General features: G+C 38.3%; 1 protein-coding gene across 5 annotated transcripts in view; it reads right to left on the bottom strand.

The window, feature by feature from the left end:
- The window catches only part of TFCP2L1 (transcription factor CP2 like 1), a 51,064-nt gene that overhangs the window by 8,243 nt on the left and 24,903 nt on the right, over positions 1-17,918 (bottom strand). For 4 of the 5 annotated variants that reach the window (XM_042445487.1, XM_042445488.1, XM_042445490.1 and 1 more), the window contains exons 3-11: positions 10,689-10,765; positions 9,531-9,636; positions 8,977-9,083; positions 8,049-8,201; positions 5,876-5,986; positions 3,865-3,956; positions 2,525-2,573; positions 2,335-2,428; positions 921-1,011 (exon numbers count right to left, since the gene is read on the bottom strand). In XM_042445487.1, the coding sequence (XP_042301421.1) occupies positions 921-1,011; positions 2,335-2,428; positions 2,525-2,573; positions 3,865-3,956; positions 5,876-5,986; positions 8,049-8,201; positions 8,977-9,083; positions 9,531-9,636; positions 10,689-10,765 (880 nt within the window). The remainder of the gene's footprint in view (positions 1-920; positions 1,012-2,334; positions 2,429-2,524; positions 2,574-3,864; positions 3,957-5,875; positions 5,987-8,048; positions 8,202-8,976; positions 9,084-9,530; positions 9,637-10,688; positions 10,766-17,918) is intronic. The other variant, XM_042445491.1, reaches the window with a different exon arrangement.

Here is a 17,918-nt window from a genome sequence, read left to right as displayed (position 1 = left end):
AGAGGAGGGTAACTTGAAGGGATGGTCATGAGGCCCTCAAAAATACCCTTTGGTAAGTTGCATTCGATCTACAATCCTGGAATAAAGAGGGATTAATTTACTACCCTGAGTTGATAACAAGTATAATAATTATTTACAAATTTCCACAAGTACAAAAAGGCATTTAAGAATCTTAATATTAGTAAGTAAGTAAGTAAAATTTTATTTATATACCGCCTTTCTCAGACCAAGGCGGTTTCCAACATTCCACATAACAATATAAAATCACAAAAAACATAACATTAAAACCTTGTACAATAAAAACAATAAAAACCACAATTCATGCCAGCTTGACATGCTGAGGAAGGGGGCAAGGAGAGAATACTTCAGGAGTCAGGGAGTCAGGGGTAAGCCTGCTCAAATAGAAATGTTTTTAACCCCTTCCTAAACTGGGTAAGGGAGGCGGCCGAGTGGAGCTCAAAGGGCAGCGCGTTCCAGAGGCTGGGGGCCGAGATGGAAAAGGCCCTCCTAGTAGTGGCAACTAATCTGGCCTCTGGAACCCTTAGCAATTGCTGCCTGGTTGATCTGAGTGTGCGGGGCGGATTGTATTGTTATACAGTGGTACCCCGGGATACGAATGCGCCGCCTTACGAAATTTCCGGGTTACGAAAAAAATCCATTTAAAAAAACTGTTCCGGGTTACGAAGGTTATTTCGGGTTACGAAAAATTTTTTGGTGCTTTTCGGCGCTATTTCGCACGAAATCGCGGCTTTTCCCCATTAGCGCCTATGGCTTTTTCGCCTTACGAAGATTTTCGGGTTACGAAAGCAGCGGCGGAACGAATTAATTTCGTAACCCGGGGTTCCCCTGTATGAGATTTTACCGAGTTGAAGGAGCAATAGCTAGTACTGCCATCACTACCAACAGGAACTGATACAAACCTTCCTTTAATGGCATTAAAAAGTCGAATGCCATCAGCTGGACCACAGATCTGAACAAAGTCTTCTTTGGACATCTTCAGTAAGTCAGCACCTACATATTTTAAGCAAAGATGGTTTTTGCCCCAAAAGTAAGGTTTAAACATCTCTATACAGAAACAAATTGCACATGCTTATCAAGTTAGGTTCAAATTAGAAATCAGAATAGAAAACAAGCAAGCAAAGAATTGAAAAGGAATTCTGTTCAAATCTGAAGCATGTACAGGGAAGTAAAAGGAGTGGAGTCTGGAAGGATGCAGTCAAAGCCATGGGCCAAATACAAATTGGTTTTCAACAATATGGATAATTTGGGCTCATAGTAACTAAAGAGGAAAGTAATTTAGGAATCTTTTACAGACTTTGTGGATATCATCTTCTGAACATAACTGAAAACAAAGGGTTAAAATGGTATCTGAGAACATGGTATCTGGGAACATGTTATTTAAAAATTGAAAGTACTGTCTTCTCCTGCTGAGGACACTGCTGCACTGTTAAGACCTCGAGTCCTTTCACACTACCAAAGGTGAAATAGTCCCTAGACTGCCAATTCTTGAGGCCTGAGGATTGGCAGTCTAGGGAGAAATTTCTCAGCCAGAGAACTCCTCTAGTGCCTCTAATCAAACTACAAATACCAGGATTCCACAGGATGTACCCATAAAAGTTAAAGTGGGATCATGATACTATCATCACACTACAATGTTGTAACGCTATGATTCCACTTTAACTGCTATGGGTACCTCCTTTGGAATCCTGGGATCTGCAATTTATGGAGAGCCATAAATTGCAAATCAGAGGATTCCAAAGGAGAGCTCTTTGGCCCCACTAAACTACAAACCCCAGAATTTCACAGAAGCCAGCCATAGCAGTTAAAGTGGAATAATAGTGCTATAACAGTGCAATGTGATAACCTCTTCTAATTGTGTTGTGAGAAAGGACTCCCAGACTGAAGCAACCAGGGAAAATCCAAGTGAGTTGTGTTTCACAAGATGGTCCTGTACTGCAAGACAAACACAGCTGAGTTTACCTTTGCTTTAGAAAATTTCTAAATTCCTAGGCCAGATTGTTTTATTCCAACCTAAGATTATACCAGCAAGTACCACATGAAGAACTTCTATAGTCCACATATTATACTCCAACTGTATTTTAAACTGATCTCTCAAGTAAGCAGCTTTCTCACATGTAGAGATGTTGCTGCTCAAGTAACAGAAATATGTTCAGCACACTCACAAGAGCACAACTCTGAAGGAAGTTCACTTTGTGATATTAAAGTGATTTCACAACAGAACCATTTACATGTGAATTATTCAGCCAATAGGTAAACTCCCAACCCCTTTTAATCACATAAAGGCACAAGATGGCCCATATTAAACACACATACCTGAGAAACTTGAAAAGAGTCTACAGAACTGAGAAAACCTATTTCGATGAAGCCACTGCTGAGCATCTTGAATAGAAGCAGAAGGAAGGAGATGCTACATTGCAAAAAGAATAAGAGGGTCTTGAAATGAACTGTTCACCAGTGTCCTAAAAAAGAAAAGCACCACATTAACATGATCTCAAATACTTACGTCATTGCTGGGAGGCAGGAGCTCCACCTGATCAGTTGGAGAACTGTTGCTAAAAATTGTACAGAGTTGGGAAAGAAAAAAGGATTTTTAAGTCTCTTATCAGTAATGTTGGCCAGCCCAGCCCAGCCCTCTATCCACTTTGGTCTGAGGTCTAATACAAGTTTTCTAGGAGTTTGTTCTCAATTAAATCTCAATTAAAAATCAGCAGCTATTACTATATTTAGATTTGACTTCTCAAGAATATGTATCTTATTATTCAACTGAGTATGTGTCAGGTTAAAAACTATACCATCAGTGCTTCGTCGATAACAGATAATGCAGATAAGGTTTTACGTGCTAGTGATTCCATTAGAAAAAATCGATCTGCTCTTACTATATATCAGTGCTCATGGAAATCTAATTTACCCTTTCTTTTAATTGGTAGACACAGATTTTGAGTGGTAGAAAAAAAAATATCAGTGCAGAAATGTCTGCATTCATGTACTCACCTAATTTGTAATAACCTTTTATTTTATTTAAATGTGGGACATGTTTGATCACATTTAGAAAACTATCATAAAATCCCTCGGATCTGGTATTATGAATCAGAAGAACATGCATGGGGAGCCTAGCTTACCCCCCCCCCCCTCCATAAAAAAGGCCTGCTAGATTTGATCCATGTGCTCATTTCCCCATCCCAGTTCTCCTGCCTAAAGAGGTTAATTTGGGTGTACAGATAGAGAAACAGGTTTACTGATTTAGAGAAAATAATTTACTTCAGTTTTTTAAAAAATAGATACAGACAGAAAACTGTCCTACAGCTAGTCCTTTGTTATTCTTGACTAATTTTAGGATTTACATTTAAAGCCCAAGTATTGCAATGGCTGGACAAGAACTGAAAAAATCCAGGTTCAAATCCTCACCAGCCATGAAGCCTCCACTGGGAGACTTTAGGCTAGTTGCTATCTCACAGATCAACTTCTCTGACCTACATTTTGGAAGGCTAAAGTAGAGAAAGGAGGAAGCAGTATGTGCTAACTCCAGCTTTCTGAAGAACAAACAGAGCATGACCATACTAAAATAAAGAAAACTATTTCCTCCTACTCCTGCGCATCCAACAGTAGACACCTCTCCTTATACAAGAACCTTTTGAATGTCTAAGTCAGACTTAGGCAAATGCACAGCTGCTTAGAGACAGGCCTTGCAGTATCAGTACCTAAACATTAAGCTTGGCCTGAATGAGAGGTTAACCTTTCTAATCTTCTGTGCTCAGAAGCATTTAAAAAAAAAAAAAGCTCATACAAAACAGAAAACTAGGGCTTTGCTGCCAGCTGGAAAGATAAAAAATATTTATCACATACCCATCTCCAAGGCTGAAACTGTTTGGAGAGCTGTTGTAACTCGGAGACGGAGCGTTGTTCACTTGATAAGGCACATCTGGCCACGGGGAACACTGTTTAAACAAAACCAAATTAGGAACACTGGGAAGTGTCTGTTCTGAAAGAGAAAAACTGTAGTCTGCTTCTCTTTCAAAATTAGTTTTTATTGCAACATCAAGAGCAACAATGGAATCATTTATTATCCCTAATTAGCTCTGATTCAGGCATTTTTCTATTTCTCCAAGCAGAAGGACGTACAAATGTCCAAGATACTGCTCAAGCATTAAGAAGCAAGGAGTTAAACTAAAACTCTTCATCTCCAACATGCTAACACTGGGTATGCAGAAAAAATAGATACAGTCATCTGTGTGGCTAAATGTAAATATTCTAGTTCAGTGTGACTGTAATAATGCTTTTGGGCTGTGGCTTCTGTGTCAGTAAACTGAAAAGTGTTAAAATCCAAATCCAATAAATAAAAAGAGAGACAAATTACAAGGGACTGCAGAACCTCTATGAAAAACCCCCACCAGGTTATAAAAATGCTGTATCAAATACAATGTGTTATAATTCATTTTAAGTTCAAATTATTTTGGACACACAGCCATGCTTATCAAAGGAAAGTAAACACAGTACAGAGGTTTTGGGAGAGCTGACACATGTCTATCAAACCTCTTTCAAAACAAAACCTTTTTCTTACTCTTCATTAGAGCAGTCTGAATGAAGGGCAAACCCACATAATTCAGATTTCTTATACTGGCAGTAATCAGACTTACAGCTGTATAAATAACCTTTTAAAAACAGGAACATTCTACAAAATGTTTCTCCTGGGTGACATCCAACACTGCACAAGCAGACTGCCACTCACAACAGGAGTTCACCTCCTTGCCCCTGAAGCTCCCCTTTGCTATCCAATTCTGACCAGAGGTTCCTGCAGCATCTGGGCATGCATGCAAGGACCTGGGAAGAGAGGATCTATTTAGCAAAAGGTGTCTGCTCAGATGGATTTCAATTTCCGTTTGGGGGTAAAAAAAACTAGAAGATAGGTAAATCTGTGATATTCTCAGCAAATACAAGTCCTAGCAAATATTTAACTCTTTGTTAACAAGGACCATATGATTTCCAGCTTTAAGGTGCTAAAGGTCATTCCTGTCAAAAGCAGGCTACTCTAATCTGACAATCCCTTAAAATCGGGTCACTTTCCATGCAAAGGCGTCATTGCCCTGACCTGTTGGGACAGATTATATGACAGTTGTCTAAACTATATATACAAATATTAAAGGCTTCATGAATGAAGCAAGAAGGATGTTTCTGCCCCTCTTTAAACAAATATGCATTTACACTAGGAGTGGGCAACTGCAATGTATATGAGATCACTAATTTTATCCCAAACACAGACTTCTGAAGAAAGGCCTCAAAAGATGAGGCTTACATGGGAGGAGATTCTTTTTGAAGTAGTATACAATTGCCTTCAGGCTGTGTGTATAAGGTGCATATGAAACAAAGGAATTTTGTGTTTAGACTTGGGTCCTACCTTCAAGATTATGTACATATACGCAAATACAGATATTCCAACCCCCCCCCCAATGAAATCCAAAAAACCTCTGGTCCAAAGCATTTTGGATAAGGGAGACTCAACCCGTACTTCCAAAAACTACCCCAGCTGTTGATTTTCTTCTTCAGTGTAGAGTACAAGATTTGGACATGAAAAAACCAAATTTCAGTTTTTCACAATAAGAAAAAAAGCTCATTGGGCAATTACAGAACTTGAGGGTGTAATGGTTTTGAAAACATTTATATTGGTCACATCTGGAAACCACTAACGTTAAGACACACACCTGCACACTCAGAGAGTCTATCCAATTCAAAATAAAACATTTTCATCTTCCTGAATTCAACATGAAATATTTTTGTTTGGCTGAAATGTTGATCTTCATGGCCATGTTGCCTCCAGTCAATCAAAGCCAATGTCACTGTAGCTGTAGAACAACTGTACCTCTGTGAGAATGGTGGTGTCATAGGAAGGCTGATATTTCTCCCTTTCCTGAGTGGTTTTCTTCTCCATTTTTTCTCTGTCTGTTTTCTGTTTCCTATCTGCTCCTTTAGGCTAGAAAACCACATAAAATATAGTTTAGCTTAGCCAAGGATTGATGAATGGAGAGTCCAGATGTTTCTGTTGGTATCTGAACAAAAGCAACATTGAAGCATAATTTAACGGATATTCTTCACTGAGAAGAAGGGTACATTCTCCATATTTGCTATGGCGTGCGTGCATGCATGCATGCATGTTTCTGTAGAGTACCCTCCATTGATACTGGCATCAATAACACATCTTATTCAAGTTGAGCAGTGTGTAATCATTAGGATCTGTTCCTTAATCACTGTATTATGTCTGCATCCTAGAACAATTAAGTTCTCTACGACATATGCATGTATATACAGAACTTTTTGTTGTAGGCTCTTAACAAACCTTCAAGAATCATCAAAAGTGACTTACAGAAATCCATCTATTGAAACATTATATATATATATATATATATATATATATATATATATATATCCTTTACTTCATAATATACAAAACAGCATCTCCCAGTATGCAAGTCTCTGTTACAAGTCAAGTAATATATAATATATTTGATAAAAACATGGTCTGTCTTCTTTCAAAGAAACGTAACCTACTACTTTAATCACTAATGCCTTATTGGACAAATTGTGTGAGGCGTAATTTAGATGCTATAATCATGTAAATCACTATTTTTCTATATAATTAATTTATTATATTTTTATACATATTTTTCTCTGATGACCTCAGTGTGGATCATCTCTTTAGAAGCTTCACTGATATCCTGAGGAGGTTTAGGATGACAGAATAACTGGCCCAGAAATCTTTGTGGCCAAGCAAGTATTGAAGCTGAGATCTCCCTGGTCCAAGTCAACCATCTCACTCCCTTTGCACTGTATGTTTTAGTGTCTGACAGCAACTTGGTCTGGTTATGACCTTTAAAGCCTTACATGGCTTGGATCCAGACTATCTGAAAGACCAGTCTCCCAATGAGTCTTCCTGAGCTTTAAGATCTGTGGGGAAAGGCTTCCTCTTGGTCCCACCACCATCACTTGCGTGTTTGGTGAGGACATGGGATACACGCTTCTAGGTGGCTGCTCCCAAGTTGTAGTGCTTCCTTCCTCAGGAGGCCTGGTTGGCCCTCTCCCTGCTGTCTTTCTATTGTCAGGTAAAGATCATTGTATTAAGGGACGTATTTGATTTTTAATGTGTTGCAGCAGCTGGAGCTTTTAATGGGGAAGGGTTGTGTGTCTGTTTTACTGTGTTTTGAATGTGTTTTTAAAATTGCTTTCAATTTGTATTTTTTTAACTTTTTAAAACAGAAGCCTGGTTTGATTGTATTTTAACTTTTGTATTAATAGTCTTTTTAGTTGTACTGTCCTTTTAAATGGTTGTGAGCTGCTTTGAATCTTGTGCTAAGAGAAAGGTGGGATATAAATTAAACGAACAAATGAAGAATGCTAATAAAAACAGATAATATTTCCAACACAGCAGATTATAAATTTCTGTATTTCATTTTATATACCATAGCATATTTACATTAAAACCAGCTGACTCTCACATTTATAGTGAGTGAGAAATAGTAGCCTTCTTCCCAATGATATTCCCAAATTGCAAGAAGTATTATGTGGGTGGTGGTGAACTTAGATTTGACACATAATACATTGTACTCTGTCTTAACTTTTTTTTTATCTCTATGGACAATTATATATCCTTTCTCAATAAAAGGCTCCATTTGTAAAGGAGCAATTTAGTTTGCCATTACAGTGGGTCCTTGGTATCCACTTGGGTTTGGAACCAGGACCCTCCCATGGATACCAACATCTGTAGACACTCAGGTCCCAATATATACTGGAATCGTAAAATGGCATCCCTTTAGTACTTGTTATTTTCACTGAATAAAAAGGAGAATTTGGGGGGGGGGGAATCTATGTCAATTAAAATTGCATTAATCCTTCTTTTTCTAATAGTATGCAGTTTTCTTCATATCCTCTACTGTTTCCATTCTAGAACCGCAAAGTAAGCACAAAACTTCACATGTAGCTGGGATTGCTGTTCCAAAGTATAAAAAAAAAATTTCTGAAAGTCACATTAGTTTCCTTACTTTAAACACTTTGATCTGGCAGCTTGCAGAATGCAGGTGTTCTGTATATTCCCCATTCTCATTCTGTTTGAATGTGTCCATTTGTATCCGGAAAGGTACCCCTTTTTCTCCACCATGTTTTCTTGGAGTAAATTCTGTGCTGATGCAGTGTACCTAGTCAAAAGGAAAGTGTATAGGATATTAAGATGATGTTTAAGGGTGGTTTTGTTTTCTATAAAAGAGCCAGAGGAAATAAAAAGTCCTCTAACTATACTTAAGAAATTGATGTCAACCAGATAGAAATGTATGATCCCTCTCGGTAGTTCAGAAGAGGGCCAAATATAGTCCATAGCCCATATGAGAGCCCCACCCATGAAGGGCCATTCACCACAGTATCACCCATTCAGTTTTTTAAAAAAAAAATTGTACAAGAGCCAGCATGGTGCAGTGGTTTGAGTATTGGACTAGAATACAGGGAGACCAGGGTTCAAATCCCCACTTGGTCATGGAAACTCACTGGGTGATCTTGGCTAAGTCACATTCTCTCATCCTCAGAGGAAGGTAAGGGTAACCCCCTCTGAACCTGTGATAGGTTCGGCTTAGTGTTGCTATAAGTCAGAAACGACTTGAAGGGATGCAACAGCAAAGACCTCTTACACCTTTTGGGGATATGGTGTTGTAGTCCAATGTACCTGGAGAGCATTATATTGCCCTCTACAATATAATTCAATCTATGTATATTTCCATTGATCCCTTCAAAATGTATAATCACTGCAGAATTCAATTTTCATTTTTAATTATATGTAATGATTTTATTCCTGTTCCTGTTGTCCTTCAATAAAGTATACTCGTACTAGCTATGGGAACATAAAACCATAATCCTAACCAAAGGATGATTTCATTCAAAAGAATCACAAAGTATTTACTTGTGGAATAATTCTTTCTTTACCTGAATGAATGCAGATGCTCTCTTAGATGGATCCCACAAAAATTCAACTGTATTCAGCTGCGTTGGGCTGGCTCTGGGGTCTAAGATACCAACAGACAGTGGGATATCTGTAGAAGAAAACCCCTAAAATTTTAAAAAAATTAAAATTGAAGAGCAGAAACATTGCAATGTAATCATCAGATTCATCTGAAAAGCCACCCAAACAGAGACACTATTGATTTTATGTTGTAAAAGATTCAACTATTGTTTTCCTCATCTTGCTCTCACTGCCACTGAAATGACCTTTTCCATGTTTTTCACTTAGAACCAGAATGGATGTGCTGACATGAAAGCTGATTTTGCTTTCCTGAAAGGTGGGATATAAATTTATTATACAAACAAATAAACTAACAATTGCTTCTCATAGAACAAAATAGGCAAGAACTGTTACTTCATCTGTGAAGAAGTCAACCTATCCAATAGCAAGATGTATGACCACACTGAATGCCTACAAATAATGTAGGCATAGGTCATACTCTTGTGCAGGAAAGGATACCACAATGAAATGTTCTCACCTATGTCAAGGATGCGATCTCCAGGCCGACTCCATCGCCATCCTTCCAGCTGCTGGTGTTCTGTATACTGCAAACGACGGTCATGGAAAACCACACGAATTATGCTCTTTTGAGAGAGGAGAAGAGGACAAAGCTAATCAAGTGAGTCAGGTGCATTTTTGAATGCAGACAAGCATCACCTCTAACATAAAAGCAAGGAAAGTCTTGTAGCATTCTGCATTAATTCAAGATAATATCACTCTCTACAACCATCTTTTATATATCAACTGTTCTGTAAGAAGAATTGAAAACTTGAAGATCTTAATCTACTAAGGGAAATCTACAGATAGTACAGGTTAGCCAATCTGGTCAATACCTGGGAAACTTCTACTGAAAATACAATGATGATCAATGGAAATGTGAGTAACAAAAGCCAGATCTATAATCAGGAGTTTAAGGGCAGGGAGAAAACAAATAGCCTCATATCTACTGAGATCTTCAAAACATAAAAGCAAACAGCATTTGCAGCATGCATTACAATTTTTGCAACAATTATCTTCATTTAAAGACATTTAAGAAGAGCATTTATTAAGGGAAAAGACAGTAGAAATCAGAAGCAGTAATAGGACCTAAACAAAAAGGAGGAGGGTTAAGGAAGATAGAATTCCAGAATAATCAATCTCAGAAATGATTTACATATTAAGAAATATACCTGTCAGATGCACCTTAAAAGTTAACTGAATTTTGTGGCCTTTATCAATCATATGAATGGTGGAGTATGAGGTTCCTTACAGGTATCTTCTAAGGGTGCATCTACACTATAGCAACAATGCAGTTTGACACCACTTTAAGTGCTGTAGTTCCAGCCTATGGAATGCTGAGGTTTGTAGTTTCACGTGGTCTTTAGGTTTCTTTGTGAAAAAGTGCTGGTGCCTCATAAAATTACAAATCCCAGTATTTTGTAGGATGGTGCCATAATAGTTAATGTGCATAAAGCCTACAAAGAGCAGGAAATCTGGAAAACCAATGGCTCCTTGGGTTGCCAAGTTCTGCTGTTAGATCAAAGGAATTCAGGAGACAAATCACTCCATCCCAAGTCCTATCCTCTCACTGTTTCATTCTCTTCCAACAGTATGTCCACCTATGTCAGTATGCAGCACCAGGAAACAATCTCCTTACCTTTACATATTTTGTGTTTAAATCTTGAAACTCTCCCAATTTCCTATTCTCAAGTAGACGGATTTCATAAGACTGACCTAGGAGTTCAAGGAAACATTTCCAAGATGTTTAAGCATGTTGCTGCAAGAACAGAAAGAGACAGTTGCTTGGGAGGATTATTTCCCCCACCCTTTTCTTTTGTAAACCAAAAAGATTCTCCCAATAAGCAGTCAGATAGTATTCCAACCTCTTCTTTGAGAAAGATGCGAGGCTTTTCTTAAATCAGTTTGGAAATTCAGTGAGCTCAGAACCACTTTTACAAGACAGTAAGATTCAGTAACACAGAGGGATTTAATTTTGAGTAGTTATGTCTAAGACTCCATTGCTAGCATCATTAACAAACAGGAATTTTAAAACAACAACATCAGAGAAACTTGTCTTCTTTAAAATGGCTTAAAATAAATCATGTCTATCAGGTCCTGTGGAGAAATGAATCACTGCCCTAAAACATATTCTTCACACAAGGCTAAGGCCCTGTCTGCCAAATAACCCAGTTTCCCTACATCCTCTCAGCAGGGAGACCTGATGATGCAGGGTCCAACCCCCAAATCTGATGCAAACAGTCCAGATAACATCTGGGCCATTTGCCACCAAACCCAGGGTATAACATAGCTAGCAAGAAGTTTAAAAACTCACCAATTGTTCAGATCTTCCCGGAAGACCCGGAGCCCTCTGTTCTGGTACCGGGCATCTATTTGCATGGGATCCCACTGTGCTGCCTAGCACAGCTGCAATAGGTTACTTCGCTCTAACCTCAAAACAAGTCATCCAGCCATGTGATTGAGGCTGGGCACTGCAGCAGTAGCCACACTGGGTGGCACAGTGGGACACCCATGTGAACAAGCACCCAGCATCAGAATGAAGGACTATGGTAACAGTGGGGAAACTGGGGCAGCTTCAGGGCCAGAATACTCAGGGCTGCCCCCAGAGTAACATGGCCAGTGCAGACAGGACCTATGAAAGAAGGATTGTAATGACAGACTTTGGTCTATGTCTTGAACTTTTGCTTTATTTACTAACTTCCATGAGATCCCACAGGTGATCACTAAAACTACATAGTTCTTGCAACACCTTCAAACACACAACATGAGAATAAGTGGGTGTGTGTTTGTTAACTAGCAGTGTCTAAGGAACAGTGGATCCATTGATTGTAGAAACATATCAGAACATTTGTTCTGTTACAGGTTTTCCAGATGTTAATTAGTAACATAACTGGATCTGGTCAATATCCTTTCAAGTTGGCACAAATGGTATAGTTAAAAGCCTTGAATACAAAGCCTTGCACGTATTGATCCCATTTTTCAAAAACTGGTAAGCTAAACCTGCCAGCAGCAATTACCACACATCTCTCCATATATATGAACCTTATGAGCTATATAAATCTTTTTATTTTGAATACAGTAAAAGTTTGTTTAGTAACTAAATGTTAGGAACAAGAGCAAAATTATAAACATAATAAAATGAAGGAACAGTTACACAGAAACAGGTTTTTCAAGTTCCTTTTGAAGCCGTCTTCCCTCCTTGCACAAGAATTCGGATCAATGTATAACAAGGCAATCTAAAATGATAATCAGTTACATTCTGGTTTGACCAGTGGTGTGGCTGATTCTCCAAAGAAAGTGATAGAGCTGATACATTTCCCTCCAACTGAGAAAAGAAAAATGCTACATTTCTGGAATTCAGCGCAGAGGCAATAGATTTATTTTGACAGCTTAAATACTGTACAGGCCTTATATTAATGTTCTAGAAACAGGATGTAATAGTTGACATTAGCTCTGGTTTAACAGAATTCTGAGGTAAGATAGAACTCTCTTTATTAAAATAAAATAAATTTTATAAAATGAGAAACAAAACAGTAATAATTAGAGTTACTCCTCTGTTTAAACATCAATTAGTTAGTAGGAATGCATAGATACAGTCACTTTTAAATGGAAATCCACATGATCTTTCTCATAAAATTTATATAGAATAATTTATTGTGCTTGATTTCACTTACTATGAAGAACATTAAAGACACTCACTACATTAACACTTTAGGGTTTGTTCAAGATCTTTTAATGTGATGAGCTCAATGATAATTAAATTTGATTTTCCCACAGAAAAAAGCCAAGGCTTTTCACCTAATTGTACAACAAACAAGAGGGGTTACAACAACTTAGTAAATACAACCCACTCATACATTTTCACTTCAAAAAACTCCTAAAGAAATATATTTTTCTTCTGAACTTAAGGAAGCTAATACTGCGGTCCTATTATTAACTCCATTTTAAAATATGTGTAAGTGTGTACAGTGGGCCCTTGTTATCCACTGGGGTTTGGTTCCAAGATCCCCTGTGGATAACAAAATCCATTGATGCTCAAGTCCCATTAAATATAATGACATAGCAAAATGGTTTCCCTTATAAAAAATGGAAAATCAAAGTTTGATATTTGAAATTTATATTTCTTTTTGAACATTGTCAAACCATGGATGCTTGAATCCATGTATAAAAAATCCCTGTATAAGAAGGGCTGACTGTATATATACATTGGCAATTAGGACTACACCTTCAACACATAGAATCACAGAGTTGGAAGAGACCTCAAGGGCCATGTAGTCCAACCACCTGCCATACAGGAATACACAATCAAAGCACTCACAACAGATTGCCATCCAGCCTCTGTTTATAAACCCCCAAAGAAAGAGACTCCACCACAGCATTCCACAATGCATTCACTTAGCAAGGTGACTTTCTGTACTTAAAGTAGAAACTGTCCAAAGACAACTGGACTGCTTAAGATTAAATGTGATACTGCTGTTAATATACTGGTATATGGAAAGAGGAAATTTTAGTTTACAGCTAATGCAATTTTCAAAAAAAAAAAAAAAAAAAAGCAAACAGCAAACAGCATGTATCTCCAGAAAGAAATATAACATTTTTGGAGGCATAGCCAACCCCAAAGCATTGCAGAAACTCTGTCCACGGAAAGCCCCCAAATGAAATGTAAGCTCCAGTTCACAAATACCATAATAGTCCTTTTGTCATGTTTTAATAGCTAAATTCTGCACCCACAAGAACAGCTTTAAGTTTAGCTACAAAGCTACAGATTAAGTTTTTTATGGGTTTTTCAGGCTATGTGGCCATTTTCTTCCTGACGTTTCACCAGCATCTGTGGCTGGCATCTTCAGAGAATGCTTGCCTGGAAAAAGTGGGTATATATACTGTGTGAGCCTGGGAATGCAGGAGTGATTTGTATTTGTGTTGTTCTGTGTTGATGGCAGGCCTCAGGTTGGGAGGCTAATGCAAAAGAGGATTAGTGTCTGCTAGTTGGTGATCATTATCTGCTGGGAAAGCCCCAGACTCTGAAAGTGAACAAAATTTGACTACCAGTCCTGAGGAATAGCAAAATAAGGACTCGGCAAATGCAAATGGGAAACCACTCAGTCAGGGGCTTTCCCAGCAGATAATGATCACCAATTAGCAGACATTAATCCTCTTTTGCATTAGCCTCCCAGCCTGAGGCCTGCCATCAGCAACAGAACAATACACATGCAAATCACTTCTGCATTCCCAGGCTCACACAGTATGTGCATGTGTGTGTGTGTGTGTGTGTGTGCGTGTGTGTGTATATTTATTATATATTATATATTATATATTATATATTATATATATACACACACACACTTTTTCCAGGCAAGCATTCTCTGAGGATGCTAGCCACAGATGCTGGCGAAACGTCAGGAAGAAAATCTTCTAGAACATGGCCACATAGCCCAAAAAACCCACAAAAAACTATAGATGCCACCCATGAAAGCCTTCGACTTCACTGCAGATTAAGTCTCCCTTAACCAAAATTCTGAAATCTGAACTACTCCAAAGACCAAAACATTTTCCATGGGTGGCTGGGATAGTGATACTTTTGCTTTCTGATGGTTCAGTGTACACAAACTTTGTTTCATACACAAAATTGTGAAAAAATGTTGTGTAAAGTTACCTTCTGGTTTTGTGTATCAGGTATATATGAAACATAAATTAATTTTGTGTTTAGACTTGGGTCTCATCTCCAAGATTATGTATATATATGAAAATACAGGCATTCCAAAATCCAAAAAAATCTGAAATCCAAAATACTTTCCCCCCCCCCAAGAATTTTGGATAACCTGTATTGTTGGGAAGGTGAGGCAGAAGATATCTGCTACCATCAAGCAGCAACAAGCTATCGTTTGTATGTTAAAGAGTTACTGCATTTTTACCAGTGCAGAAACCAATTCATAACTCTTACACTCATATCCTATTTCTGGGCTTCCCACAGACATTTTGTTGAAAATACAATGCTAGACTAGATAAGCCCCTTGGTCTGATATATCATGGCTCTTCTTGTGTTCATAAGAAGGATCCCTATTTGATTTGCATAGCCTGAGGGCATCTCATCCAGCAAGTATGGATGGAATCAATCCCTTGGGGATACTTCTTCCCCCTGCAATATATACTGACTTGAATTTCAAGATGAGAGTAAGATATAAAATATTCTACATAAATATGTAGCAATCAGAATGATTCCATTTCTTGGCATGTCTCATGATTTCTCATTGGCCACAGTGGTTAAGACTGACATTTCAGGACAAAGGGGAGATCACTTTCTTCTTAAACCCCCTCTCCCAGCACATACATTCAGACATTCCCATACATGAGTGAAATTGTTACTGTGGATTCCCATGGGGTTGTGGCAGCAGGACTATCTGCTATTGTTGTGGTTCAGGCAACATGGTCAACTGTCAAATGCAGCAACAACTACTATTAGACAAACAAGTTACACCTCTTTGTTAAAGGAATATCTTATCTCTCTGTTGGCCCGTATGTTTCAGATTAGAATATCAGGCAAATTTACCTTTCTGCTACAACAGGTGAATGATAATCCAGGGAGGAATCTTAACTCTAGAAGTTCATCTGGTCTCTTATCTAAGAAAGACTTCTCAAATATTGCTAACATGCATTATCTGACTCAATCTAATAATTAAGTCTTGTTTAGCCTTTTTTCAACACAGTCACAGTGAGTTTCTGTGTAAGGGCTTCAGGCCAATATGACAATTAACTACGGTATGTTTCATTCTTAATACTCTGGCAGCTAGAGGCATAGCATTCTTTTAATAGCAACCCAGGGACTTTCTCAGTATTTCACATAGATTAGCAGAGGCTAAAAATAAGATATACCCACACTCAAACCTTTACAAATCAATGCAAATACCAGGAATTGGGAATATAATGGTAGAACTATTAGGTGTGAGTTACATTTTAGTTTACCAGATGTTGCTGAGATAATACACATATGAACTAGGCATTTAATCACATGACCATTAGTAGTGTGACAGCAAAGGGTCAATTGTCCTTGCCTTTCAACCATGTGATGAGCTAAAAGACAGTGTTCTTAAAACTTTCTATCTTCAGTAAACCCTTTTCAGATTATCTCATCTCCCTGAATTTCTGTCACTGACACTCAGGGCTTCTCTACATGGGTGATTTACCACAAATTCCCCTCATGCTTGCTGCATCCTGTTTACATTATGGAGGGCCAAAACACTAAGGGTGCTCTGAGGTCAGAAAGAGGTGCACAGCATTGATAACATGCCTGGGTGCCCCGTTCTGACTTCAGCAGCAGCACTGGGCAATGAATAGGGACCCATCATTTGCTGCAAGAGCTGAAAACCTGCAGCTAAAGAGAAAAGGTGGGGGCTGGGAGGAGTAGAGGCCAGAATACTCTGGGGACACCCCAGAGTATTCTGACAAGTAAAGACGGAGCATCACTGTACAGCCAGGGAAACTCAGTGCATGGTATTATTAATAAATAAAGTAACAACAACTTCATTTATACCATGTCTTTCCCCCGAAACTTTGACCCAAGGCAGCTTACAAATTAAAACAAATACAATGTAGTTAAGATAAATGGCTATGGGGTCCAGATTATGGTTTACAGTTCATTTATGAGAGAACTGGCAGGGCTTTACAGATCAATGTGAATACAAAGTCTACTTGGAAATGCACAGCACACTCTCCAGTATGCACAGCTGCATACTGAAGATGTAAGAGCCATAACTGCAAACTGGCTGTTTTAAGGAAACATCTATCACTATCACTGCCTGTAGTTCACCAAGAATGAGCTTATTAAGATCCAGAGAGGTCCCCCGCACATTGGATAAAAGTCATTAAGCAAGGTAATTCTGCAGCCCCATAACCTTAAAGCTGCCAAATGAGTTGAAGGATTATGAACTCTTTTTAGTCCACAAAGTAACTTTTCCAAATAAAGAAAATTATATAGCAACTGATTCTGCCATGGAAGGAGACAATGGCAGAAGGCACCAGAGTGTGCTTTCTGACGCACATTCTACCACAGAACTCTAGCCCCACTTTCTACTGATTACTTTATTGTATGATGCCTCAAAATTTTATTTTAAATATTTATTTATATCTTGATGTTAGAACTGTGTCTTCATTTGGGAGCAGCATATTCCTGGAGTAACAGACATTTACATGGTACTACTAAGCAGGCTGTAATGTATGCAATACTGTTCTGGTGTGTGTGTGTGTGTGTGTGTTTAAAGGTTATAAAACCAGCTCAGTTCACAATGTTCCTAGATTCCATGATGTGAAGCAATTCCACCTGTCTTTAAAAGAAGTTTTATGAGTCCTTTGCACTTAGTAAGGCTATTTTCTGTCGCAATTAAAAGCCACATAAATGTAAGAGCACTACACTGGAACATTTAGGACAAAAGAGCTGCCTGCCAACAATTTGGGGGGGGGGATGTGAGGGGATGACAAATCAAACATTTGAAAGCTGTGTCATACGATAGGAAGTCAGGCTTCTACACGTGCTGCTGCTCATATATCCATCCAATATTGGAACTGCAAAGGAAGGCAGGGATTGTCCTGGTATTTTTCTTCGGCAACCCACCATAGCCACCATTCCACTCTGAACATACCCAGTCTTGTCTGATTTCAGAAACTAAAGGCACATCCAAATGGCCTGAAAAGTCCCAGATTTTGTTCCTGTTCTTTCTAATTATATACAAGGTTAAAGTAAACTGACCTGGGTTGCTGGTATACAAACTCTCCTAATCATATTGGAAACTAACAGAAAATATTCTGGAATAAACAAAATGATTATGCATCTCCAAAATAAAACTGGAAAGAGCAAGGAACAAAATCTGGGACTTTT

This window comes from Sceloporus undulatus, chromosome 1 (genome assembly GCF_019175285.1).
Source record: "Sceloporus undulatus isolate JIND9_A2432 ecotype Alabama chromosome 1, SceUnd_v1.1, whole genome shotgun sequence".
Classification (NCBI taxonomy): domain Eukaryota; kingdom Metazoa; phylum Chordata; class Lepidosauria; order Squamata; family Phrynosomatidae; genus Sceloporus; species Sceloporus undulatus.
This window is presented reverse-complemented; position numbering and strand designations above follow the sequence as displayed.